Raw genomic sequence first — 27,260 nt, 5'->3', positions numbered from 1 at the left:
TATGCTCATTCAGGGACCCAACGAATACTTGCGTTTCATTTTTAGGTTATGGCTTAATTTTCTTAAAAGCAGAATCACCATCTAAAATATAGATAAATATTACATTATAATTTAAATCTCGGTTTAGGTATCGCTGTTGAGCCAATATGAAATTATAAACTTATCTTAATGATCTCATCTGACCCCTTCCTGAACCACATAGCATTTTGAGATGATAGTGAATTATTTTCCCATTGATTTCTTGATAATCACTTTTTTGCCTAATAAATACAATGTTTCAAAACACTAAAGACAAATTTCTTTCACTTTCCACAGTTAAAAAGGATACTGAAATATATTGCACTGATGTAAAATTGAATAAAGATGATTATAATAACTTTTGGATTAAACCTATGATGAAAGAAAATATGAGTTCCTCAATCCCCTTTAAAGGAAGGGCATTTTCTATCTTTGGAAAACCATCAATTAAAGTAGTTATTACGAAAGTTTCACCACTATTTATGGAGATCTATAGCAATGTAGATCTCCATAAATAGTGGAGATCTATAGCAAAGAGGAGGTAATGAAAGATGTAAAAGTGTCAAAAAAGAAAACTCTTTTTACTGAAGTTATCGAAAAGGAGGATGAAACTATTAGCTCTAAACACGGTGAAATTTCTATATTCTTTAACAACCCCAAAGATGTTAATCTTGATGAAATGAAAGATGTTAATATATCAGGAGAAATGTCATTTCGCTCAATGGTAGTTAGGAACCATTTTAAAATTACATTTAACATTAGAAATATAGTAGTTGAATCTGTTAATGAAAAAAAGTATATCGATAGAGATGGTAATGTTTTTTCTTCTAATTAAATATGAGTCATTATTCAAGTGAAGATTTTGTTGATTTTAAAAGTGATGATAGTGGTAGTGAGACTTTGTCTTCGCAAGACAGTTATGATACTGAGAGTTTGTGTTCTTACGATAGCTATGAAAGTAGTTTTATATATGATGATGATTATGAAAGCACTGATGAAAAGTGAAGATTATTTTTAGTTTAAGTAATCTTTTACTATATAAATATGATAAATCCAAATGACATACCGGATATTGAGCCTCTTGAATTCCCCAATACTCCATATGATAAATTAGAGAATTGTCTGGCTTATGATAGAGTGGGATTAAACACAGTCAAAAGCACATAAACAATGTTTATTCTCTGATTATCTTTTAATTAATCTTCAAAAGGTCTTCAAACAAATCAATAACTTCACCCCAAGTTGTGGTAAAAGCAGTATTTTCATTTTGTATCTCAGATAAAATTTCCTGTGAGAGAAAATAACAATGTATTAATTTAAAACAAGATTATTATATGTATAAATCAAACTCTGTGAATATTAAAAGAAACTCGTACCTCCATTGATAAGATGTTTGAATCCAGTTCATCAATTTGAAGGTTGAGTTCCACACAGGTAGTAGGACCCCAAGGAATTGTAAAGTCATCCCATTCAAGTTTGGCACAGTAGTCCATTCTCAAGAAAAGTAAAAAGTTTAAATTTAGTCTGTTGTTCAACCCTTTATATAAGAATGATGGGTGTGGTTTCCTTTGGAAATTCCCTGAGGCAATCTCTGGGCAAGCCTGAGCAAAGCTAAGCTGAAGATGATGTAATATTGGCTCAACAGCAATACCTAAACCGAGAGTAAAATTCTTCAAGGGATTAATATTTATAAAATGTAGCAGTCAAACAAGTTTTCATTGGAATGGATTAACATATACAACCTTGGTATATAAATGGAAAACATCATGAATGTCAAAAATATCAAATAAGTCTTATTGAAGAAATAACAGGGGTAAAGGTAAATAAAACAAGCGAATAAATTTAAATACGAGTAAGTTAGAGGCTCTCGGAGGTAATATCCTTGAATGGAGTGAGAACTTTGACGGTTGTCAAGACATCAATGGAAAAATAATTTTCTACAATCTCAAAATGATATGTGGCTCTGGAGGATTTCAGATAAGGTCATTAAGAGAGGTTTATCATTTCATATTAGCTCAACAGCGATATCTCGAGGCAAATTCTAATGTAATATTTGCTAATATTCTAGATGATGATTCCTGTGCTAAAAGGATGGATCTTATCAGAGAGATAAAACATGATCAGATATTCGTTGGGTCTCTGTACGAGTATAATGAAAAATGGGGAGAGTTAATAAGTTAAAAGAGGGAGAAAAAGGGTGTAATTTTTCAAGAGAGGGGGGTGTGAGTCAATAACTTTCCATAATTTTCCCCATTGACTTCAATGTAAAATTTTATGTGTCCGAGAACCCCCATTGTCCTTCTACTAGTGTCCAAATGAAAGTTGCATTTTGGATGCGATTTTGGATAAGCTCCATAATGAGCCCGACATGAGTGTCCAAATGAAAGTTGCATTTTGGATAAGCTCCATAATGAGCACCACATGAGTGTCCAAATGAAAGTTGCATTTTGGATACGATTTTGGATAAGCTCCATAATGAGCCTGACATGAGTTTCCAAATGAAAGTTGCATTTTGGATACGATTTTGGATAAGCTCCATAATGAGCACCACATGAGTGTCCAAATGAAAGTTGCATTTTGGATACGATTTTGGATAAGCTCCATAATGAGCACCACATGAGTGTCCAAATGAAAGTTGCATTTTGGATAAGCTCCATAATGAGCCCCACATGAGTGTCCAAATGAAAGTTGCATTTTGGATACGATTTTGGATAAGCTCCATAATGAGCACCACATGAGTGTCCAAATGAAAGTTGCATTTTGGATACGATTTTGGATAAGCTCCATAATGAGCACCACATGAGTGTCCAAATGAAAGTTGCATTTTGGATACGATTTTGGATAAGCTCCATAATGAGCCCCACATGAGTGTCCAAATGAAAGTTGCATTTTGGATACGATTTTGGATAAGCTCCATAATGAGCACCACATGAGTGTCCAAATGAAAGTTGCATTTTGGATAAGCTCCATAATGAGCCCCACATGAGTGTCCAAATGAAAGTTGCATTTTGGATACGATTTTGGATAAGCTCCATAATGAGCACCACATGAGTGTCCAAATGAAAGTTGCATTTTGGATACGATTTTGGATAAGCTCCATAATGAGCCCCACATGAGTGTCCAAATGAAAGTTGCATTTTGGATACGATTTTGGATAAGCTCCATAATGAGCCCCACATGAGTGTCCAAATGAAAGTTGCATTTTGGATACGATTTTGGATAAGCTCCATAATGAGCACCACATGAGTGTCCAAATGAAAGTTGCATTTTGGATATGATTTTGGATAAGCTCCATAATGAGCACCACATGATTGTCCAAATGAAAGTTGCATTTTGGATATGATTTTGGATAAGCTCCATAATGAGCCTGACGTGTCCAAATGAAAGTTGCATATTGGTCACGTTGTGATGATATTTCATGATGTCTGCCTCACAAAAGGTTGATCAAGAGTGGACAGCTAGAGATTGTTACAGGTGGTTGGGTCATGACCGATGAAGCAAATTCTCACTACACCGCGATGCTGGACCAGTTAATAGAGGGACATCAGTGGCTTCACAGAAACCTGGGTAAGTACCTTCTTTTGCTCATTTTAGATGAAAAATACCGAGTTGTTTTGGATATCCAGTACGTTTATTCTGTCCTTGGACAATTCTTGTACAATTCTCCATCTTGTTCTCCTGTTCCCTTTATCATGTTTTATGTCAGTTTGTCTTTTTTGTGATCATTGTTAGCTCTTACACGAGCCTCGACCTTGTATTAAAATAAAAAAAGAAGAAAAAATAAAAATAAAAAAGAAGAAAAAAAGAAAGAAAAAAAGGAAATTATTTAATACCTTTGTTTTCTTGCTCTGCTATTAGTGTGTGCATGTGTGGACACGCATACATGCACCCTATTTAGATACCCATGACCAAGTAATCAGGATTCATCATCACTATTCCAGTTTAGAGGTGCTGGAGAGCACTCTCTCATCGGATGACATGTCGGTTCACTTTCTGGGGGGAATCTACTCAATTTGATGATTACCAGTGATGTCCACTTATTGTTTGACCATGCATTTTTATATTGTATTGTATTTTTGAATAGAAAGTAAACTAGTGTTGTGGAATTTTGGACAGTATGTAATTGATGAATCAAGAATTCAATGTCCAAACCTTTTGTCAGAAGAAGGAAAATTTTTATTCCCGAGGAGGATATCACTTTTTTGTTTACAAGAAGATATACAGTAGGAAACAATAAACCCTTATCAAACCAAGAGGAAAACACTGCAAATCAGGAAGAGCACACTGCCAGATACACAACAAAATCCCAAACCATCTCGTCTTGAGTTGTCATACCCTTCCTCCCTTCCATGGTACACGGAATCTTGTGGCGAGGCTGTTGCCCAGAAACAACTTGCCTTCGTCTCCTGGAAAGCAAATCCAATGGAAGGAAATCTCATTTCCTTTCACAAACAAGTGTGTGTCCACCCTCAGGAGAGCCAGGAAACAATATCTCTCCGTTCTCAAGACCGAACTCTCTTATCTGTCTCCCTCTTCCAAATCCTGGTGGTGTCTGCTCAAATCTGTTTCTGGTGTTTGTTCCCCCTCCATCCCCTCCCTTACCTCAAACGGCTACACAGCTGACTCCGCACGTGAAAAAGCTGAATGCCTCAACTCTGTGTTTGCCTCTAAATCTTGTGTCCCAAACCCATCCCTCTCTGTACCCACCATACCCAGTCGTACCCAGCTGCTCCTGGACTCCGTGTCCTTTCCTCCTGACAAGGTGGAAAAGTTTCTGTCAACCCTCAACTCTGATTCTGCAACTGGACCTGATGGCATCAGCCCACGGGTCCTAAAATCCTGTTCTTCCGCTCTTTCAGCTCCCTCTCTCTGTTCTCTTCACCCTCTCTTTTGCTCAAGGTCAACTGCCATCTGCTTGGAAATCAGCCAACATCACCGCTTTGCACAAAAAAGGTGCAAAAACAGATCCTAGCAACTACAGACCAATCAGCCTTCTCCCAATTATCAGCAAAGTCATGGAATCCATCATTGCTTCGGATATGAAATTTTTCCTCTTCTCCAATGGCTTGATCTATGATCATCAATTTGGTTTCAGACCAGGTCACTCTACTCTGGACATGCTGCTTCTGCTGTCTCAACAATGGATGGAGGTCCTCCATGCCAAACAGGAAATTAGAGCTGTCTCCCTCGACATATCACGTGCCTTCAATACGGTCTGGCACCCCACTCTGTTCACCAAACTCTCCTCCTTTGGTATCCATGGAAATCTCCACACATGGTTGGCGGACTTCCTCTCTCGTCGTAGTCAACGTGTGGCCCTGAATGGGTTTCTCTCATCTCCTCCTCCTGTTCAGGCTGGAGTTCCCCAAGGCAGTGTTCTGGGCCCTGTGATTTTTCTGGTCTTCATCAATGATCTCTGACTCTCTTGAAAATCCTCTCTATCTCTTTGCTGATGACTCCACTCTCTGCCGCTCCATTCCTCATCCCTCAGATCGGCAGTCTGCAGCCTCCTCACTCTCTGCAGACCTGGACAAAATCACAGACTGGGCAAACAAGTGGAATATGTCTTTCTCACACTCTCACACTCTTACGATGTCTCTCCGAAAAGACCGACTGGACAACCCTCCCATCTACTTTCTGAATAATCCTCTCCAAGAAGTTCTGTCACTGAAGCTTTTGGGTCTCACTATCTGCCATGATCTTTCCTGGGAAAACCACATTTCCAAGCTGGCCTCCAAAGCCAGTCGCCGACTGGGCATCCTCCGTCGTGCGAAGTCCTTCCTTGGCACACCTGAGCTCCTCACCACATACAAGGCTTTCATCCGCAGCTCAATGGAATACTGCTCTCCCCTCTGGGCTGGTGCTCCTGCCTCACACCTAGCTCGTCTTCACGCTGTTGAAACCAAAGCATTCAGAATCATTGGAATCTCCTGCGATGACGCTATCTCCAAGGGCCTTTCACTTACTCACCGCAGGCAGGTTGGTGTCTTTCCGTCTTCTACCGACTCCTCTCCGGCCTTGCTCCCCCAGCTCTCTCTGGGCTCTGTCCCCCAAATATTCCTGCAGGTCGCACAAGATCTGCCTGCAACCCTCTTATGGTTAAACTGCCAAAATCAAGACTCTCTGCTCACCTTCACTCCTTCATTCCTCTTTTCTCCCGCCTCTGGAACAAACTCCCTCACTCTCTTCAATCCCACTCCTCCCTCCAGGTCTTTAAAACGGCTGTTCACCACCATCTCTTATCTTCCCCAATCCAAAACCTTGATCTTTTCTACCCCCACTAATTTCACCCTAAATCCACTATTTTGAGGTGACTTTTGTCTTCTTTCCTGGAAGTCCTTTGTGTCCTTGCGTTTTATACCTATCCTGCCTCCCCCCAGGCCCTCTCCCTCCCACACATCTCCCGATGTCCCTGCTCTCAAATGTTGTGTTTGTGTGCTTCCTCCCCTTCTCTCCCCAGCTTGTCGACCACTCCCCTTTTTATATACTTTGTTTGCTTGTTTGTTTGATTTGTTTGTTTGATAAATGTTAGCTCTTTCACGAGCCTCGACTCTGTATACAAAAAAAAAAAAAAAAATCAAATCCTAAGTGAACAATCCTGGTTCAGTAGAGATGTACAAAGAAAACGTCATAAAAACACACCAAAAACACCAGCATGCACAGTATACCATATCGACATACAGTATCGACAACCCAAGTGAAATCTTAAGTACAATATCAACATACAGTATTTACAAACAAAGTGAAATCCTAGCTGCTGAATTTGTCAGCATGTCTTTTATACCGGCTGGAAACAAATAAATAAATTGGGAGGAGCAAGTGAAAGGAGGAGCGAAGATGGGATTGGTTGCATGAAGAAAAGGGGAGGAGAGTAGTAGGATTGGTTGAGCAAGGTATGGGTGGGAGGGATGAGAGCAGTGGGGATTGGTCGAATGACATATGGGTGGGAGGGATAAAGAAATGCGATCTGATAGGTCATGTGAAATGTTGGGATAGGCAGACTTCCTGCCGAGTGAGTTAGAGATTAGGTCTGCATATCAAATATTCTTAATGAGGCCCATTTGTTTCCCATTGTTTTTTGTCAGACCTTGCGGAGCCATCATTCTTTTAATTATCCTTGAAGACTTTGAGGACATTTGAAGATCATTCATTGACTATCAATGTGAAGCATTTGTAAGAAATAAGTGGATATATATTTTACTCATGTCCGACACAACAAGGACATCTGTAAGATTACTTACTTTATACTATGTAAATGTAAACTACAAAAAAACTTTATATATTTTACTTATTAAACTTTTAAATGTAATCTTAGAAATACCTGAGTTTGCAAGCACATCAAATTCCAAACCTGCATGTTATCCGTAATTCATTCATCTTTAACATTATTGTTTCACAGGATTTTAGCATAACTGTCCTGATAATTCAGCAGATGTTTATAATTGTCATTATTGCTTTTGAAAAAGATTTATTGGGACTCCTGACAGTTTTTTTTTTTTTTAACTCAAAAGGCCAAAGATAGCTCCCCTGCTGAAGCAAACTTGAATGCAACTGCATAAATTACAGGTATTGAGTTCCGAATTGTTGCCTATGTGGTATTTTTTGAAAAACAAAACTGCATTGACAATTCCATACACAATTTTAAGACTTTAAAAAATAGTCATAAGACCAACTTGTATGTGAAGCAAATGGGAAGAAAGAAAGGTACATGTGAATCACCATCCCCCAGAGGTCACGTAGGCAAAACCATTTACTTTCATGTATGCAAGTGGGAGGGAATACACCCCTCCACCCTGCAAAATAATTTACAAGTATTTTGCATCTCACTTATCAAACAATGTTCGTTGCATACTCCATACTGAGTTAATTTGACCTAGAGAACAGCTACGATTTCACCAAGTTTGTTTGGCCAACAGGCAAACAATCAATGCAAATGAAGAACATTGGCTCTATGGAAATTCGTTTTTACCAAACACAATGGAAATGGTAAACAAGTTTCTTTGAATCAGACATCGTGGTGCCACCTGTCAGCCGTATTATTAGTCCCCTACCGGTGTACACCGGAGGGGACTATAGGTTTGCACGCCGTCCCTCCGTCTGTCAGTCCGTCAGTCCGTCACGCAAAGAACAGTTTTCCAGACTTTTTTTCTAAACGCTTAATGCTAATGATTTCGAACTTGGCACATGGTTTCCTCATGATAAGTTACAGATCAAGTTCGAAATTCACGACGTTTCGATCATTTTTGACAAAGTTATGGCATATTGAACTTTGGGAATTCTGATAATTCTGATGATCCTTAACTGAGTGCCGTTTTAAGTTTTAATTTCCTTTAAAAACCAATTTCTCTGCAATAATAGGACCGATTGAGATCAAATTTTCACCGTAGGGGGGACTCGGTCTGTGGAATAGTTTAATGGTAATTATGAGGTCACGTGATTCGGCCGCCATATTGTTTTTCGTGAAAACACGAAAACCCCTTTTTCTCTGCAACGGCTTAACAGATCGAGGCCAAACTTTGCAGGCAGAATCACATACCCACGACGAACCAAAAAGTCAACGAGCATGTCAATTTTACCAAATTTCTAAAATAAATAATTATAAACAACCAATTTTTTAACCATACGGTTAAAAAATATTTTGTGCAACGTATTGCAAGTTTGTGAACATTTGTGAATGTGTGGGAATGGGAATGTGAATGTGAATGTGGGTTCCTACATAGAAAAACCCCCGGCATGCGCCGTGGGTAATGTAATAATTTGCTATATAGGAACGCCCACCCCTAAATATTACGAACCATTCGTTTACGTATTTTTTCAAATATTTGTTTAACAACATCATCATTAACTTTCAATCGAATGAAAAACCCATGCTCTCCAACTAGGATCTGAGAAACCTTGATTGCACAAAGAACCTCACAATTTACCCCCATCAAATCTTGAGGATTGATACAACAATCATCAATATTATCTCCAGAAACATTATCCTTAAAAAATGTTGTTGTAATCTCTATTGGAGAATCATTTTCATCAGTTGTCATAAGCGTTGGGTACATAGTGATAGCACAATCCCCTATAGATGTCCTCATCAAACTTACACCAAAATATTGTTGCGGAAATGAGGATTGTATGTTTTTTTTATTGTGTGCTTTATTATTATTATTGTTGATTATGGCCCCTCCTGCCTCCAGAGTTGTGTAAAGGTAAAAATGGCGTCCCGGTAGTTAATTCCATGAAACACCACATTGAAGGACACGATAAAACCCTTGTTCAGTAGCTTATATCTTTATTATGTGTTTTAGAGTAAGGCCTTGTCTTCCAGTAACATGACACTCCATTGCACCAAGTAAAAGAGATAGATTCCCTTCACTCCCATTCCCAAAAACCTCCATTTCCCCTTTCGTAATGGCCAAGCCTCAATTTGGCAATTACATCCCCTCCAAAGCCGCCATTGGCCACGAGGCAGGGTCGGGGAAGAAAGGCGTGCCCGCCCGTCGTCATCAAGGGCGGAGCCAGAGGGTCGCGCGACCAACCATGGCCGAGGTGAGCACACCGATGGGCGTGTCCTGAAGGCCGGCGGCTTAATCGCCGGAGGCATGATAAAAGCGCGCGCGCAAGAGTGACCAGAGAGAGTTGCAAAAAGGTCCAAGGCTGAGCTGAGCTGCGTGGTGAGGTGCAAAGGCAGATGAGCTGAGAAGAGAGATGAGCTATGACAAGAGCTGAGTTGTGAGGTCCAAAAGCAGAGATCATCCAGGGAAGCGCAAGAGCCTGCTATTCGTCACCTTGCTCGCCAGCAGCAGCGTCTACAGCAGCAACAAGACTCGACAGCCGTTTGGGGCCTGGACGGCAGTTTGGAGCAGGGCCGCGAAGGAACGGCGGCTGCGTCAACGCGCGGATCGTGCTGCCGGACCCATTGGACTTTCCTCTCCTTCCAGCCATTTCTGCCTGCAAGTTCCCCATTTGCGTACGTGAGTTTGTTCTGTTTGTGCTGTCCTGGGTAGTCAATTAAGTCTGTATAAGCTAGTAGGTTCCCTGTGTCTCTAAAAGCTTCTGTATATTATTTTCTTATCTTTCCTTCTCCTTGGTTATTTTGAGCCTGTAAATAGTAATCGTATTTCAAACCTTTCTTTTTGTCTGCTTCTTCTTCACATCCGTGTCGTCTTAGTATTTTCCATATTGAATAGCTGTGGCGCGATATGGCCAACGTCTGGGTGAATCGGGTGAGTCGGGAAAAACTGTTCGGCCGCGGCGCCTCCGCTCGGCAAACAACATCCTTAACCGCGGACCGTAACAATATATTTACTATGTTAAGAGGATATTTAAATTTGGTTTCTCTTAATACATGGAACTTAACCAATGAATGAATCGCTTCAAATATTTTCATAGTTTTCCTTTCCTCGGTTGATGTAGACGATCGTGAATTGAATGTAGTAATTGGGAAAGAAAATGACCTAATAATTTTATTAATACCCACACCAACAGGTCAGCTTGGTTTAATACCCCAAGACAATACCTCTGGTGTTTCAATATATAGTTTTGAAATGTTTTCATTCGAATGTTTATATTTAATTGATATCTTACAAGATTCAACTCCCCGGTGTTTGGAATATTTAGGCGTTCCAAAAATTATGTTTTTAATATCAAAATTATTATACCTCAGTGCCATTGATTTTATATATATATATCTACAGTCACGTGAAAAAGTAAGTACACCCCGTGTAAAGTTTTGACTTTTTCAACATATTTCAACATACAGCTATTTGATCTTCTTTTCAACAATATTGATAGATAAAGGTGATATAATACAACAAATATCATGAAACATTTATATTTTGTAGTCCATTGTATAATTTAAATAAACATAAATGCAAATTTCACATGTGGAAAAAGTAAGTACACCCCTACATTTATCACTACTTCAAATACCTAAAATTAGAATCAGGTGCACCAGCTCACGTGCAAATGATTAGAACATCGTTAGAGAGGATCTTGGAGGAACCTGTCCTATTTAAACCTCAGACATTTCGTTTGGTTTGCTCTTTGTTGTTGAAGTGTGCCACGTCTCCATGCCTAGATCAAAAGAGCTCTCTGAGGCCTTCAGAAAGAAGGTTATAGATGCCTATGAGTCTGGGAAGGGATTTAAAAAGATCTCCAAACAATTTGAAATCAATCATTCGACTGTCCGGAAGATCATCTACAAGTGGAGAAGATTCCAAACAACTGCCAACTTGTTCAGGCCAGGCCACCTAGGGCTGTCAACCGAGCCGAGACCGGGACGAAATCCCGGCGGTTTCGGCTTTCGAGACGGTCTCGGGACGGTCCCGAGATAAATTGATTGACGCAATTTCTCGGTAAAAAAATCCCGGTTAAAATTCCAACTTCTTGCAGATATTTTCCATAATAGAGGCATTTATTGAGCCTTGCTTTCATTACTCTGCTTCTGCACAAGCATCATTTTTCGCAAGTGCAGCTGAACTGACACAAACGATGATAGATAAAGTAAACTCACTGTTCCATTCCAGGATTTTCCCCTTGTCAACAAACAATGCACTGCAAACGAATCCGAATTCCGAATCCGGATCTTCACCAACATCTAATCATTCCGTCCTTGTCACACACGCTGCATCTCCACAAAATTTCGTCCGAATCCGTCCACAACTTTTTGAGATATTGTGTTCACAAACAAACGGACAAACAGACAGGAGTGAAAACATAACCTCCATCTACCTTTGGTGGCGGAGGTAACGAAATCAGGATGAAGGTCCCAATGAAAATCCGCCGCGTCGCGGCTTTATTTAAACTGTTGAATCCTTCCGCTGTATCACTCCGCCTCGCCCCGCCCCGCTGCGGTCACGTGTCCGTCCTTGGAGACGAGTTACGGAATGTGGTTGCTATGGTCTTTTGCACATTCATATTGAGGGACTCGCTCGAGGCCTCGTGATTGGAGGGACGATGTTTATTTAGATTAAAAACACGTTTATAACGGATTATTCTACACACAATGTATTAATACAAGTACAATACATTATGTAGTTTTATGAAATGAGTTTTTGATGAACGTTTATGTTTAATTGCAACGCTAAATCTATAAATTGTAAGAATCCCTCGGGGTTTGGATTGACGGTTTGAATGTGAAAGTATTTTGGTTATCTTATCTCCACTTTAGGCCTGATAAGTTGATTACGTTTACTTTAGTCACAGAGTCAAAATAAGGAGGGGGGGGGGGGTGATCACTACACCGCCTGCTTTATAATTTACGAGCAGAAGTACCCGGCATTGCCGGGCGGGGGAGGGGAGGGGAACGGGGGGGGGGGGGGGGGGGGCGAGCCCCTTGGCGATCACAACTCAGAAAATGATAATGAAACTCCAACTGGGACTCGAATATGCCTGGGCAGAAACATTTTCTCCCTCTCTCTGACATTCCGAGCAAGAAATTACATGACAATACAAACTGTAATGAGATAACCCGGTCCCATCGGTGGCCGATCATCTGCATGTAGGCGGTGTATTTTATTTCATCCCGGTAAATGGAAGCTAAGTCGGAATTTAAGTACTCAACATCAGAAATGAATTTTTTTCATTGTTGTTTATATATTGAAATGAAATTCCATTATTTTTGAAGCCTTATTATTATTTAATTTTTTTTTTATTTTTTTTATTTTTTTTATTTTTTTACTTTGCCGGGAACCGAGCCGATCCGAGATCCCGTTATGAAAATTGAAAATTTATCGAGACGGTTCCGAGACGGGATTTTGAATCTAGCTAACAGCACTAAGGCCACCCCAGCAAGTTCAGCCTGAGAGCAGACGGCAAGATGCTGAAAGAAGTCTCTAAGATCCCCAGAATGTCATCACGGTACGTACAGGTAGCTCTTGCCACTGTTGATGTCAAAGTGCACGAGTCTACCATTAGAAAGAGGCTGCACAAATTTGATCTACATGGGAGGTGTGCCAGGAGGAAACCTTTGCTGTCCAGAAATAACATCAGGGCAAGACTAAAGTTTGCCAATGAACACCAAGGCAAAGCACAGCACTTCTGGAACAATGTGCTTTGGACAGAGGAGTCAAAGGTAGAGCTATTTGGCCACAGTACCAGAAGACATGTTTGGCGAAAACAAAAGACAGCATTTGACCACAAGAACCTGATACGAACTGTAAAGCATGGTGGTGGAAATATTATGGTTTGGGGCAGCTTTGCTGCATCAGGGCCTGGGCAGCTCACCATCATAGAATCCACTATGAATTCTTCATTGTACCAAAGGGTGCTTGAGGATAATGTGAGGCCATTTGTCAGAAAGTTGAAGCTCAACCGAAGGTGGACCTTGCAACATGACAATGACCCTAAACATACCAGTAAATCCACCAAGGAATGGCTGAAAAGAAAGAAATGGAGGGGTCTGGCATGGCCAAGTCAAAGCCACGGATCTAAATCCCATCGAGATGTGGGGGGGATTTGATACGAGCTGTGCATGCAAGAAACCCCTCAAACATCGCACAGCTGAAAGAATTCTGCATGGAGGAGTGGGCAAAAATTTCTCCCAGTCGATGTCAGAGACTGGTAGACAGTTAGAAGAAACGCCTACTTGAGGTTGTTTCTTCCAAAGGGGAAAATACCACCTATTAGAGCCAAGGGTGTACTTACTTTTTCCACATGCGAAATTTGCATTTATGTTCATTTAAATTATCCAATGGACTCCAAAATGTAAATGTTTCATGATATTTGTTTTATTATATCACCTTTATCTATCAATATATCCTCTTCAATCACCTCTTCCTCTTCCAAATATCACCTCTTCAATATCACCTCTTCCAAATCCTGGTGGCGTCTGGTCAAATCTGTTTCTGGTGTTTGTTCCCCCTCCATCCCCTCCCTCACCTCAAACGGCTTAACGGCTGACTCCGCACGTGAAAAAGCTGAATGCCTCAACTCTGTGTTTGCCTCTAAATCTTGTGTCCCAAACCCATCCCTCTCTGTACCCACCGTACCCAGTCGTACCCAGCTGCTCCTGGACTCTGTGTCCTTTCCTCCTGACAAGGTGGAAAAGTTTCTGTCAACCCTCGACTCTGATTCTGCAACTGGTCCTGACGGCATCAGCCCACGGGTCCTAAAATCATGTTCTTCTGCTCTTTCACTCCCTCTTTCTGTTCTCTTCACCCTCTCTTTTGCTCAAGGTCATCTGCCATCTGCTTGGAAATCAGCCAACATCACCGCTTTGCACAAAAAAGGTGCAAAAACAGATCCCAGCAACTACAGACCAATCAGCCTTCTCCCAATTATCAGCAAAGTCATGGAATCCATCATTGCTTCAGATATTAAATCTTTCCTCTTCTCCAATGGCTTGATCTCTGATCATCAATTTGGTTTCAGACCTGGTCACTCTACTCTGGACATGCTGCTTCTGCTTTCTCAACAATGGATGGAGGTCCTCAACGCCAAACAGGAAATTAGAGCTGTCTCCCTTGACATTTCACGTGCCTTCGATACGGTCTGGCACCCTGCTCTGCTCTCCAAACTCTCCTCCTTTGGTATCCATGGAAATCTCCATGCATGGCTGGCGGACTTCCTCTCTGGTCGGAGTCAACGTGTGGCCCTGAATGGGTTTCTCTCATCTCCTCTTCCTGTTCAGGCTGGAGTTCCCCAAGGTAGTGTTCTGGGCCCTGTGCTTTTTCTGGTCTTCATCAATGATCTCTCTGACTCTCTTGAAAATCCTCTCTATCTCTTTGCTGACGACTCTACTCTCTGTCGCTCCATTCCTCATCCCTCAGATCGGCAGTCTGCAGCCTCCTCACTCTCTGCAGACCTGGACAAAATCACAGACTGGTCAAACAAGTGGAACATGTCTTTCAATCCTGACAAATCTCACACTCTTACAATGTCTCTCCGAAAGGACCGACTGGACAACCCTCCCATTTACTTTCTCAACAATCCTCTCCAAGAAGTTCTGTCGCTCAAGCTTTTGGGTCTCACTATCTGCCATGATCTTTCTTGGGAAAACCACATTTCCAAGCTGGCCTCCAAAGCCAGTCGCCGACTGGGCATCCTCCGTCGTGCGAAGTCCTTCCTTGGCACACCTGAGCTCCTCACCACATACAAGGCTTTCATCCGCAGCTCAATGGAATACTGTTCCCCCCTCTGGGCTGGTGCTCCTGCCTCACACCTTGCTCGGCTTCACGCTGTTGAGGCCAAAGCTTTCAGAATCATTGGAATCTCCTGCGATGTAGTCAACGCCGAGGGCCTTTCACTCACTCACCGCAGGCAAGTTGGTGGTCTTTCTGTCTTCTACCGACTCCTCTCCGGCCTTGCTCCCCCAGCTCTCTCTGTGCTCTGTCCCCCCAATATTCCTTCAGGTCGCACAAGATCTGCCTGCAACCCTCTTATGGTTAAACTGCCAAAGTCTAGGCTCTCTGCTCACCTTCTCTTTCATTCCCCTTTTCTCCCGCCTTTGGAACAAACTCCCCCACTCCCTTCAATCCCACTCCTCCCTCCAGGTCTTTAAAACAGCTGTTCACCACCATCTCTTATCGTCCCCCATCGAAAACCTTGATCTTTTCTACCCCCGGTAATTCACCCCAGAGTCCTTGCAGTGTTCATATGTTTTAATCCTCTCCCACCTCCCCCCAAGTCCTCCCGATGTCCCTGCTCTCAAATGTTGTGTTTGTGTCCTTCCCCCTCTTCCCCCTCTCTTTTGTGTCCTTCCCCCTCTCTCCCCATCTTGTCTGCCGCTCCCCTTGTTTTTTGTGTTTTGTGTGTCGGTTTGTCTTTTTGTGTGATTAATGTTAGCTCTTTCACGAGCCTCGATCTTGTATACAAAAAAAAAAAAAAAAAAAAATTAATAATAATAATTCTTTTATTTTGTATAGCGCTTTTGCAGAAGCCCAAAGGCGCTTTGACAGAGTGGAAAACATAATGCATAACAATACATGAAAACAACAATTGCAAAAAGACAAGAATCAATAGGGAAATATTTAAAGCAAAAGGAGGGAGAAGGAGAAGAGATAGTCAGGGGTTAAATGCTGTGGGTTAAATGTTGAATGCAGTGTTGAACAGGTGGGTCTTTAGTGATGTTTTGAATGTGGTGAGTGAGGAGGAGTCTCTGATGGTGTGAGGTAGTGAGTTACAGAGGGTGGGAGCAGCGATGGAGAAGGCCCTGTCCCCCCAGGATCTGAATTTGGTCCGGATGGAGGGGGTCAGGAGGTTGGTACCAGCAGAGCGGAGGTTGCGGGTGGGAGTGTCTGGAGAGGAGGTCAGCCAGGTAGGATGGGGCCAGGTTATGGAGGGCGTTGTATGTCAAGAGGAGGATTTTGTACTGGATTCTCTGGGGGATGGGGAGCCAGTGAAGCTTGTAAAGGACGGGGGTGATGTGGTCACGGGTCCGGGAATGGGTGAGTAGACGGGCAGCAGAGTTCTGAATGTATTGGAGTTTATTGGTGATTTTTTAGGGTGAACCATAGAGGAGGCTATTGCAGTAGTCCAGACGGGAGGTGATGAAGGCGTGGATGAGGGTTTCTGCAGCCGTGGAGGAGAGGGATGAGCGGAGACGGGCAATGTTTTTCAGGTGAAATAAGGCTGACTTTGTGATCTGTTTAGTGTATTTGTCGAAGGAAAGGCTGGAAAGGGTTTGGTCAAAGATGACGCCAAGATTCCAGATGTGAGGGGAGGTGGATACTGGGATACCGTCGATGTTGAGGGCAAAGTTATGGGTGGATTTTGTGAGCGTTTTTGGGCCAATGATGATTATTTCAGATTTATCACAGTTAAGCTTGAGGAAGTTGATTTGAAGCCAGGATTTTATTTCAGTGATGCAGTTTGTCAGGATAGAGTGGGTGTCGGTGGAGACGGACTTGGTGGAGATGAAAAGCTGGATGTCATCGGCGAAGCAGTGGAATTGGAGACCATGACGGCGGAGTAAGTGACCGAGGGGGGACAGGTAAAGGATGAAGAGGAGGGGGCCAAGAACTGAACCTTGGGGGACACCTTGGGGGAGGGGAGCAGTGGGGGATTTGCAGTTATTGATGGAGATGAACTGGCGTCTGTCAGAGAGGTATGATTTAATCCAAGAGAGGGCAGTGCCGGTCACGTTAAACGTGGATTCAAGTCGGGTGAGGAGGATGGTGTGATCGATGGTGTCAAAGGCAGCGCTGAGGTCGAGGAGGACGAGAATGTTGAGGTTGCCAGCGTCAGAGGAGAGGAGAAGGTCGTTGGTGATTTTGAGGAGAGCAGTTTCAGTACTGTGGTTGGAGCGGAATCCGGATTGGAATGTTTCATACAGGTTATTGGCAGAGAGATGATGTTTGAGTTGAGTGGCTACAGCGCGTTCCAAAACTTTTGACATTAAGGGTAGGTTGGAGATGGGTCTGAAGTTGTTTAGGGTGTCAGGGATTAGTCCAGGTTTTTTCAGAATGGGGGTAACAGCAGCAATTTTGAGGGATGGTGGGACGATGCCTGTAGACAGGGAGGAGTTTATTGTTGCCGTGATAAGTGGAGAGAGAGCAGGAAGGGAGGCCTTGACAAAGCTGGAGCGGATGGGGTCCAGAGTGCAGGTGGCAGTTTTAATTCCTATGAGGAGTTCAGAGAGGTCAGTTGGGGAGACTGGGGAGAATTGACTGGCGGGTGCGGCGGTGGTCAAGCTGTTGTAGATGTCGTCAATTTTGCGTTGGAAGAAAGAGAGGAAGGAGATGCAGTTGTCTATTGTGAATGACTGGGTGGTGGTGTTCAGGGGGCGGAGGAGTTTGTTTATTGTCGAGAAGAGTGCTTTTGGGTTTCCGGAGCCAGAGTGGATAATTTGAGAGTAGTAGGCGGAGCGGGCGCGGGAGAGGGCATCTTTGTAGTGTTGTAGGTGGTCCTTGTAGGCTTGGGAGTGAACTGTGAGACCCGTTTTATTGCCGAGTCTTTCAAGTTGGCGAGCACGAGTTTTCATCAGGCGGAGTTCAGGGGTAAACCAGGGAGCAGAATGGGTGAAAGAAACTGTTTTGGTTGTAGTAGTCGGTGAGGTCGGAAGGGGTGTGGAGGTCAATGAAGGGAGAAGTGGACATTTTTTCAGAGAGGGTGGATGAGAATGAGGTAGGTGAAAGAGCGTTTAGCTTACGGAAGTTGATAGTGCGATAATGCCTTGGTGTTGGGGCGGGGATGTTGATGGTCAGAGTGATGGCTAAGTGGTCAGAGAGGGTGAGGTCGGAGCCAGAGAGATGGTGCAAATTTAATCCAGTGGAGCAGACAAGGTCCAAAATGTGACCACGGATATGGGTAGGAAAGTCGACATGTTGAGTGAGGTTAAAGCAGGTGAGTAAATCAGTGAAGTCAGTGGTTATTGTGGAGTCAGTGGAGTCCATGTGGATATTGAAATCACGAAGGAGGAGGATTGAGGGGGAGAGGGAGCATAGCTGGGTCAGAAAGTAGGAGAAGTCAGACAGGAATGATGGGTGGGGTTTGGGCGGGCGGTAGACGACAGCCATGACTGACTGCGTGCGACCAGAGAGTTTAAAAGCCAGGTGTTCAAATGATGGAGCAGAAGAGATGGAGATGAGGTTGGTCTTGATGTCTTGACGGTGGATAACGGCAATTCCACCACCTCGGCCCTCCGAGCGTGGTTTATTGATGTAGGAATATCCATTGGGTGTGGTGAGGTTGAGTGTGTCGTAGTCCAGAGGTTGTTGCCAGGTTTCGGTGAGACAGAGAAAGTCCAGTTTGTTATCCAGGATGTATTCGTTCAGGATGAGGCATTTGTTGTTGAGGGACTGGGGGTTGAACAGGGTGAGCTTGATGTTGTTTTGAACAGCAGGGATGAATTCAGGTGATTTAGCCAGGGTTCGTAGGCAGGAGGTGCGATCGTGTGCGTTGCTGTGACCAGGTGCGCTGGGACGAAGAGTGAGAGTGCGCTGAGCCGATCAGAGGACGGGGATGGAGTGACCTGATTGCAAATAAACAAACTTACGACCGGAGCCACGGTGAATGTACCTGGGTCGTCGGAGGAGTCCATTTGATTTGATGGCAGAGATGCATGATGGGGTGGAGCGGGTATTGAGCAGAAGGAGCCTTGCGGCGGAGTACCGCAGAGCCATGCCAGGCAGGGGCAGAGAGACGAGACGAGGCCAAGGTTGAGGAGGTGAAACAATGGTCCCAACCCACGAGAGCGGGCCCGAGGAAACGAAGGAGCCAGGTAGGTGAAGCCAGGAGCAGAGCCGGGACCAAGCAGAGGGCAGGCAGCAGCAAAGAGACGATCACGAGGCCAAGGTTGATCACGGCAAAGCGGCAAATGCAGCGGAAATCGACCGCCGCCGCTACAAATCTAGATCACGGCGGGAAACCGCCACCAAACCGCTGCGATGGTCACAACCCACGACAGCGTGCCCGAGGAAGCAGCGAGCAGGCGAAGGAGCCGGGCAGGCGAAGCAGGGAGCAGAGCCGGGGCTATGCAGAGGGCAGACTCAATGGCCAAAAAATCCGCACGACCACCAAAAAAGAAAGCAACTGACAGTGGCCCGGTCGAAGAAGCGGCGAGCATGTGACGCCTGCGTCCTCTTCATACCGGACCGGAAGCGGAAGTCCTTGTTGAATATTGTTGAAATGAAGATCAAATAGCTGTATGTTGAAATATGTTGAAAAAGTCAAAACTTTACATGGGGTGTACCTAGTTTTTCACGTCACTATATCCGTTTTTAAAATCATAATCAAAAAAATATAACAAAAAAAAAATTATTTTATATATTGCTTATATATAAAGACATGAATTCATATAATAAGATGAAGTTTCTTTAAAAGATCAACAAAGTCACAACATATTGTGATGTTTGTGACCATGATTATAAACACAGCTATATAAAACACTTTGCCACCAACAAAAACCAAGTCAAACTTTCATAGATGATGGCCCCGCTTGAACAAGGAAAAACAAAAACATGGTATTGGGGATGTAGTTGGGGGTCTGGGGGTCAACGTGGTGCTATGGGTGTCCGAGGTGTGTGGACCATGTCTTCTGGGTGGGGCTCGTGGTGGAGCATGGCTGTTGACTGGACCTTGGTGTGGTCAAGTGTGGGTGGGCACTGGGGGGGCTGCGGTTCTGTGGACTGGGGGGGGGGGGGGCGAGGGCGGCGTAGGTGACGTGAGGGGAATGCCACGCACTGCGACCGTCTCCCCCAGGGCCGAGGTTGTGCGTGCGGTAGTGTTATTGGCAGCATGTGCTCACCACATTGGCCAGCTGGGGCTGGTGCAGCTGTGTTCCTCGCAGGGGGGCCGAAGGATTGATGGTGGGTCGCACCCTTATGGACACTCATGGGCCATGTTGGCGTTTCGACTGCTCACCTTGTCCCGATGACCCTTGCACGGTAGGGGTGCGGAGCTGTCGTGGCCACACAGTAGTTGTGTAGTGATAATCACCATTGGATGCGGACCCACATACCTGCCAGTAATCAGTATAGTGGGGAGAAAAGAGAAATTTGGAAGAATTTGGTAGGTCCAATGAGAAATTCTGGGATTTTGTGGGTGGATGGCACTTTGGACCTGACCAACCGGTAATTACCTGCACTTGAGGTGAGTGTTTTGATGTTTACTGTCCCAGGTTTCAGGACTTGCTTATGTAAATTTGGGGACATGTAATTTGGAGTTGGGGGCGGGTGAGAGTGATGACATGGCCGGTGAGGGGGATGGAATGTGTGCCCCAGAGTCTTGTGGATGGCGTTTGTTTTTGTGTGGTGGTGATGTGTTTTCATGTGATCGTGGAGAATGGAAACTGAGAATGATTGGTGATTATCGTGCTGGAAATGAAAATGTAATTTAAAATGTGAACGGGGGATTTCACAATGGCAGGCCATGGCAACTCTTTTGTACCATCGTTGGCAATATGTGTTGGAAAATTGAATGGCAGCGGGGGAGGAAATGTGTGTTTGGGATCTTGTGGGTGGGGAAGGTGTGTGTGCCCGCAGGTACAGATCAAGCTCGGAGGAGCGATGCCTGCGACCCCCCCTCTGCGGCAATTACCCCTGGCAGCCATTTGTATCTGGAAATTGGAGCTCGTCGGTGGAAGGTCTGGTTGGGCGCTGTTGTGTAAAGGAGACCCCCGTGAAGCTGCGCGGAAGCAGGAGCCTGGTGTGTGGAGACCCTCACCGGTGGGGTAACGCCGAAAGGGCTGTTGGGCTGTCACGGGGCCAAGAGGTAAAGGGGGGGGGGGGGGGGTGGCAATGAACTTGTGAGTCGGTTGACTTGTTTTTGGGACTGCGGGCACCACAGCCTGAAGCGCCCCCACCATCTTAGTTGTGCGGTACCTCCCCGCTGTCTAGAGAGAAGTGCACACACATGCGACATCAATGCCATGGTCCTGCAGGAGGGGTGGGGGGGGGGGGGGTGAAATACGTGCTTGGTTATGATTTTGTGTGGTAATGAGTTTTGGAATGAGTATGAGTGGTTAAGGGGTTGTGTTATGAATGAGGGCGAAATCCACCGAGCCATGTCACTCACCTGTAACATCTGGACAGGGCCCGCGGAAATTTAGGGGTGCATTGGGATGGCCCCACAGGTAAGGTTGTGTCTTGTGGCATCCACCGGGGGACGCGGTCTGTAGACCTGGGTATGTAGAAATGTTTTATGGAAGTTCTGAATTTTTGTATGTTTGGTTAAGTTTTGTGGTTAAGGTAGGATTTTTGCGTGTTGTTTGTTTCCTCCCTCCGCAGGCACAATGAATGAGATCATCTATATATATAAAACACAGTTTGTGTGTGCGTGTGTGCGTGTGTGTGTGTGTGTGTGTGTGTGTGTAATGTTACCGATAGACTCCTAAACGGAGAGGCTCACGTACTTGATATTTGGCACAGACATGCCCATTGAGCCTGGGACGAACATGGCTGACCTAAAAATTTATTTCATAATATGTTTTTACCATATTTTTATCTCAGCGCGAAATATTATGACCGGAATCTGACCGGAAGCAGAGCAGCGCGCTGATTCGCTCAGAGCGATCACGTGATGTTCGTTGCCGCCATTAACTCAGTTACGCGTTCGCACGTACTACAGAGCGATTGCGTTTTTGCTGGGTACTTCTGCATGATTAGCATTTAGCATGATTTAGCATGTTTCACATAGATTTGTTTTCAGCGAGCAGAAGTACCCGGCATTGTACGAATAATATATCGATAGTGCCGTGTAGGGCGGAGTGATGCCGCTGTGGGAGGGACCGGACCGAGCAAGGTCGCTGTGGCGGGACCGAGCGAGGTCGCTGTGGGCGGGCCCGGGCGAGATCGCTGTGGGCGGGGCCGAGCGAGGCAGCTATGGGCGGGGCCGAGAGAGGTTGCTGTGGGCGGGGCCGAGCGAGGTCTGCGTTAGTGCGTTGCCGACTTGCCGTTGCCGTTGCCTGGTATAAAAAGATGGTGCTTGATGCTCTCTGCGTCAAGATACGGACTTGATGTCCGTATCAGGGACTAACTTCCCTGAAAATGTCTGCTGCTCTTCTTCTGCTCCGATCGGATCATCTGATCATGTCCTTGTTAAAGTGGACATCTCTCTGACCATCCTCAGGGAGCCTGCTCAGCGTCGACGAGTCTGGCATTTCACTCAGGCCAACTGGCACGGTCTTCAAGCAGCCATCAATCATCTGGACTGGTCTCCCATCTCTACCACCTCTGACATCAACTCATCCTGGGAATTCTTCCAAAGTAAATTGCTCTCTCTCATGCACAGATTTATCCCATCTCGTCTTCAGTTGTCATACCCTTCCTCCCGTCCATGGTACACGGAATCTTGTGGTGAGGCTGTTGCCCAGAAACAACTTGCCTTCATCTCCTGGAAAGCAAATCCAACGGAAGGAAATCTCATTTCCTTTCACAAAGCCCGAAACAAGTGTGTGTCCACCCTCAGGAGAGCCAGGAAACAATATCTCTCCGTTCTCAAGACTGAACTCTCTTATCTGTCTCCCTCTTCCAAATCCTGGTGGCGTCTGGTCAAATCCGTTTCTGGTGTTTGTTCCCCCTCCATCCCCTCCCTTACCTCAAACGGCTACACAGCTGACTCCGCACGTGAAAAAGCTGAATGCCTCAACTCTGTGTTTGCCTCTAAATCTTGTGTCCCAAACCCATCCCTCTCTGTACCCACCATACCCAGTCGTACCCTGCTGCTCCTGGACTCCGTGTCCTTTCCTCCTGACAAGGTGGAAAAGTTTCTGTCAACCCTCGACTCTGATTCTGCAACTGGACCCGACGGCATCAGCCCACGGGTCCTAAAATCCTGCTCTGCTGCTCTATCTCACCCTCTCTCTGTTCTCTTCACCCTCTCTTTTGCTCAAGGTCAACTGCCATCTGCTTGGAAATCAGCCAACATCCCGCTTTGCACAAAAAAGGTGCAAAAACAGATCCTAGCAACTACAGACCAATCAGCCTTCTCCCAATTATCAGCAAAGTCATGGAATCCATCATTGCTTCTGATATGAAATCTTTCCTCTTCTCCAATGGCTTGATCTCTGATCATCAATTTGGTTTCAGACCAGGTCACTCTACTCTGGACATGCTGCTTCTGCTGTCTCAACAATGGATGGAGGTCCTCAATGCCAAACAGGAAATTAGAGCTGTCTCCCTCGACATATCACGTGCCTTCGACACGGTCTGGCACCCCGCTCTGCTCACCAAACTCTCCTCCTTTGGTATCCATGGAAATCTCCACGCATGGCTGGCGGACTTCCTCTCTAGTCGTCGTCAACGTGTGGCCCTGAATGGGTTTCTCTCATCTCCTCTTCCTGTTCAGGCTGGAGTTCCCCAAGGCAGTGTTCTGGGCCCCGTGCTTTTTCTGGTCTTCATCAATGATCTCTCTGACTCTCTCGAAAATCCTCTCTATCTCTTTGCTGATGACTCCACTCTCTGCCGCTCCATTCCTCTTCCCTCAGATCGGCAGTCTGCTGCCTCCTCACTCTCTGAAGACCTGGACAAAATCACAGACTGGTCAAACAAGTGGAACATGTCTTTCAATCCTGACAAATCTCACACTCTTACTATGTCTCTCCGAAAAGATCGACTGGACAACCCTCCCACCTACTTCCTCAACAATCCTCTCCAAGAAGTTCTGTCGCTCAAGATTTTGGGTCTCACTATCTGCCATGATCTTTCTTGGGAAAACCACATTTCCAAGCTGGCCTCCAAAGCCAGTCGCCGACTGGGCATCCTCCGTCGTGCGAAGTCCTTCCTCGGCACACCTGAGCTCCTCACCACATACAAGGCTTTCATCCGCAGCTCAATGGAATACTGTTCTCCCCTATGGGCCGGTGCTCCTGCCTCACACCTAGCTCGGCTTCACGCTATTGAAACCAAAGCTTTCAGAATTATTGGAATCTCCCGCGATGAAGCTATCTCTGAGGGCCTTTCACTCACTCACCGCAGGCAGGTAGGTGGTCTTTCTGTCTTCTACCGACTCCTCTCCGGCCTTGCACCCCCAGCTCTCTCTGTGCTCTGTCCCCCAAATATTCCTACAGGTCGCACAAGATCTGCCAGCAACCCTCTGATGGTTAAACTGCCGAAATCTCGGCTCTCCGCTCACCTTCACTCTTTCATTCCTCTTTTCTCCCGCCTCTGGAACAAACTCCCTCACTCCCTTCAATCCCACTCCTCCCTCCAGGTCTTTAAAACAGCTGTTCACCACCATCTCTTATCTTCCCCCATCCAAAACCTTGATCTTTTCTACCCCCGCTAATTCACCCCAGATCCACCTTGTTTGAAATTCCAACTTCTTTCCTGGAAGTCCTGGCAGTGTCCATATGTTTTATACCTCTCCCACTGCCCCCTTCCCACGCCCCCCCCCCCCCAAAGCCCTCGCCCTCTCTCAGATCTCTCGATGTCTCCATGTCTCTCGGTCCCTGCTCTCAAATGTTGTGTTTGTGTCCTTCCCCCTCTCTCCCCATCTTGTCTACCGCTCCCTATGTTATATGTTTTATGTGTCGGTTTGTCTTTCTGTGTGATTAATGTTCGCTCTTTCACGAGCCTCGATATTGTATACAAAAAAAAAAAAAAAAAAAAAAAAAAAAAAAAAAAAAAAAAAAATTCTGCCCACAAGTTCTCTATCGGATTCATATCCGGGGACATGGCAGGCCACTCCATATGCTCTACACCACGGTCAGCAAGAAAGTGTTGGATCATGCGAGCACGATGAGGCCGTGCATTGTCATCTTGGAGGACAAAGTTTCCTCGAAAGGCTGCAAGAGCAAATGGAAGCAATGTTTCTTCCAGAATGACCCTGTGCTTGAACTGGTTCAGGTTTCCATTCAGAACAACCAGGTCAGTTTTGCCCCCTGCATGAAAAGCAGCCCAAACGGTCACCCCACCACCTCCAGCTTTGACTCTTGGCACTATACAATCTTCGTTGTGGGCTTCATGCACTTGTCTGCGCACTCGGACGCGGCCATCTTGACGATAGACCAGAAATCTAGACTTGTCACTGAAGGTCACGTGATTCCAGTGTCCTGGCTGCCATTGACGGTGCTCTCTGGCCCACTGCAATCGGCGCTGGCTGTGTTGTCTGGTCAGGCGTGGCTTTCTCAGGGGACGCCTGGCACGATAGCCTGCTTGAACCAGTCGTTGGTTGACTAGCCTTCTGGATGCAGGCACATTTGTCAGTTGCTGCCACTCAGCCCTAAGCCGATTAGCTGACTTGGTACGGCCATTGCAGACTCACCGGTGCAGCTGGCGATCATCTCTCCTTGTGGTTCTGCGTGGATGTCCTGGCCTCAGTATTGGAGTAGGGACACCCCTCTGAGTATTTCGTTTCAGGATCTTTGACACCTGACCTTGAGTGATGCCATACTGCCGAGCAATAGCACGCTGTTTCATGCCAGAATTTCGTAAAGCCACCACTCCATGACAAACAGCATTGTCAAGTTGACGGACCATCTCCAGAGGAAGCGGCAATAACTTTTGTAGACTTGCAGCAGTTGTTTTCCATTAATACAGAACGCAACAACCCTTATATACCCGATTGTGAAGCCAATCGTAAAATGTACCTGTCCTTACATTTTGTCACGCCACCTGTGATATAAGCCTGTTATTGATATCTTGCTGCGAAAGACAATCAGTGACATGGTTCTTTCAACAAAGACATCACCGAAGGGTAAAAGAAACTCACCAGATTGATATACTGAGTTCAGAAAGTAAACCCAAGTCAAGAAAAAAAAAAATTCCATATTAAATGCCAAGTCTGTATATACAGTCACGTGAAAAAGTAAGTACACCCCATGTAAATTTTTGACTTTTTCAACATATTTCAACATACAGCTATTTGATCTTCATTTCAACAATATTGAGAGATAAAGGTGATATAACATAACAAATATCATGAAACATTTACATTTTGTAGTCCATTGTATAATTTAAATAAACATAAATGCAAATTTCGCATGTGGAAAAAGTAAGTACACCCTTGGCTCTAATAGGTGGTATTGCCCCCTTTGGCAGAAACAACCTCAAGTAGGCGTTTCTTCGAACTGTCTACCAGTCTCTGACATCGACTGGGAGAAATTTTTGCCCACTCCTCCATGCAGAATTCTTTCAGCTGTGCAATGTTTGAGGGGTTTCTTGCATGCACAGCTCGTTTCAAATCCCCCCACAACATCACGATGGGATTTAGATCCGGGCTTTGACTTGGCCATTCCAGAACCCTCCATTTCTTTCTTTTCAGCCATTCATTGGTGGATTTACTGGTATGTTTAGGGTCATTGTCATGTTGCAAGGTCCACCTTCGGTTGAGCTTCAACTTTCTGACAGATGGCCTCACATTATCCTCAAGCACCCTCTGGTACAATGAAGAATTCATAGTGGATTATATTATGGTGAGCTGCCCAGGCCCTGATGCAGCAAAGCTGCCCCAAACCATAATATTTCCACCACCATGCTTTACAGTTGGTGTCAGGTTATTGTGGTCAAATGCTGTCTTTGGTTTTCGCCAAACATGTCTTCTGGTACTGTGGCCAAATAGCTCTACCTTTGACTCATCTCTCCAGTGCACATTGTTCCAGAAGTGCTGGTCTTTGCCGAGGTGTTCATTGGCAAACTTCAGTCTTGCCCTGATGTTCTTTCTGGACAGCAAAGGTTTCCTCCTGGCTCACCTCCCATGTAGATCAAATTTGTGCTGCCTCTTTCTAATGGTAGACTCGTGCACTTTGACATCAACAGTGGCAAGAGCTACCTGTAGGTCCCGTGATGACATTCTGGGGTTCTTAGAGACTTCTTTCAGCATCTTGCGGTCTGCTCTCGGGCTGAACCTGCTGGGGCGGCCTGGCCTGAACA

General features: G+C 44.9%; 1 protein-coding gene across 1 annotated transcript in view; it reads left to right on the top strand.

Moving 5' to 3' along the window:
• The window catches only part of MAN2A2 (mannosidase alpha class 2A member 2), a 421,122-nt gene that overhangs the window by 81,218 nt on the left and 312,644 nt on the right, over positions 1-27,260 (top strand). Inside the window, exon 5 of the mRNA XM_068108861.2 lies at positions 3,458-3,585. Coding sequence (XP_067964962.2) covers positions 3,458-3,585 — 128 coding nt within the window. The remainder of the gene's footprint in view (positions 1-3,457; positions 3,586-27,260) is intronic.

Source organism: Myxine glutinosa, chromosome 2, assembly GCF_964187855.1.
Source record: "Myxine glutinosa chromosome 2, kmMyxGlut1.1, whole genome shotgun sequence".
NCBI lineage: Eukaryota > Metazoa > Chordata > Myxini > Myxiniformes > Myxinidae > Myxine > Myxine glutinosa.
Note: the sequence above shows the minus strand (reverse complement) of the source record. Positions and strands in the feature narration are given on the sequence as shown.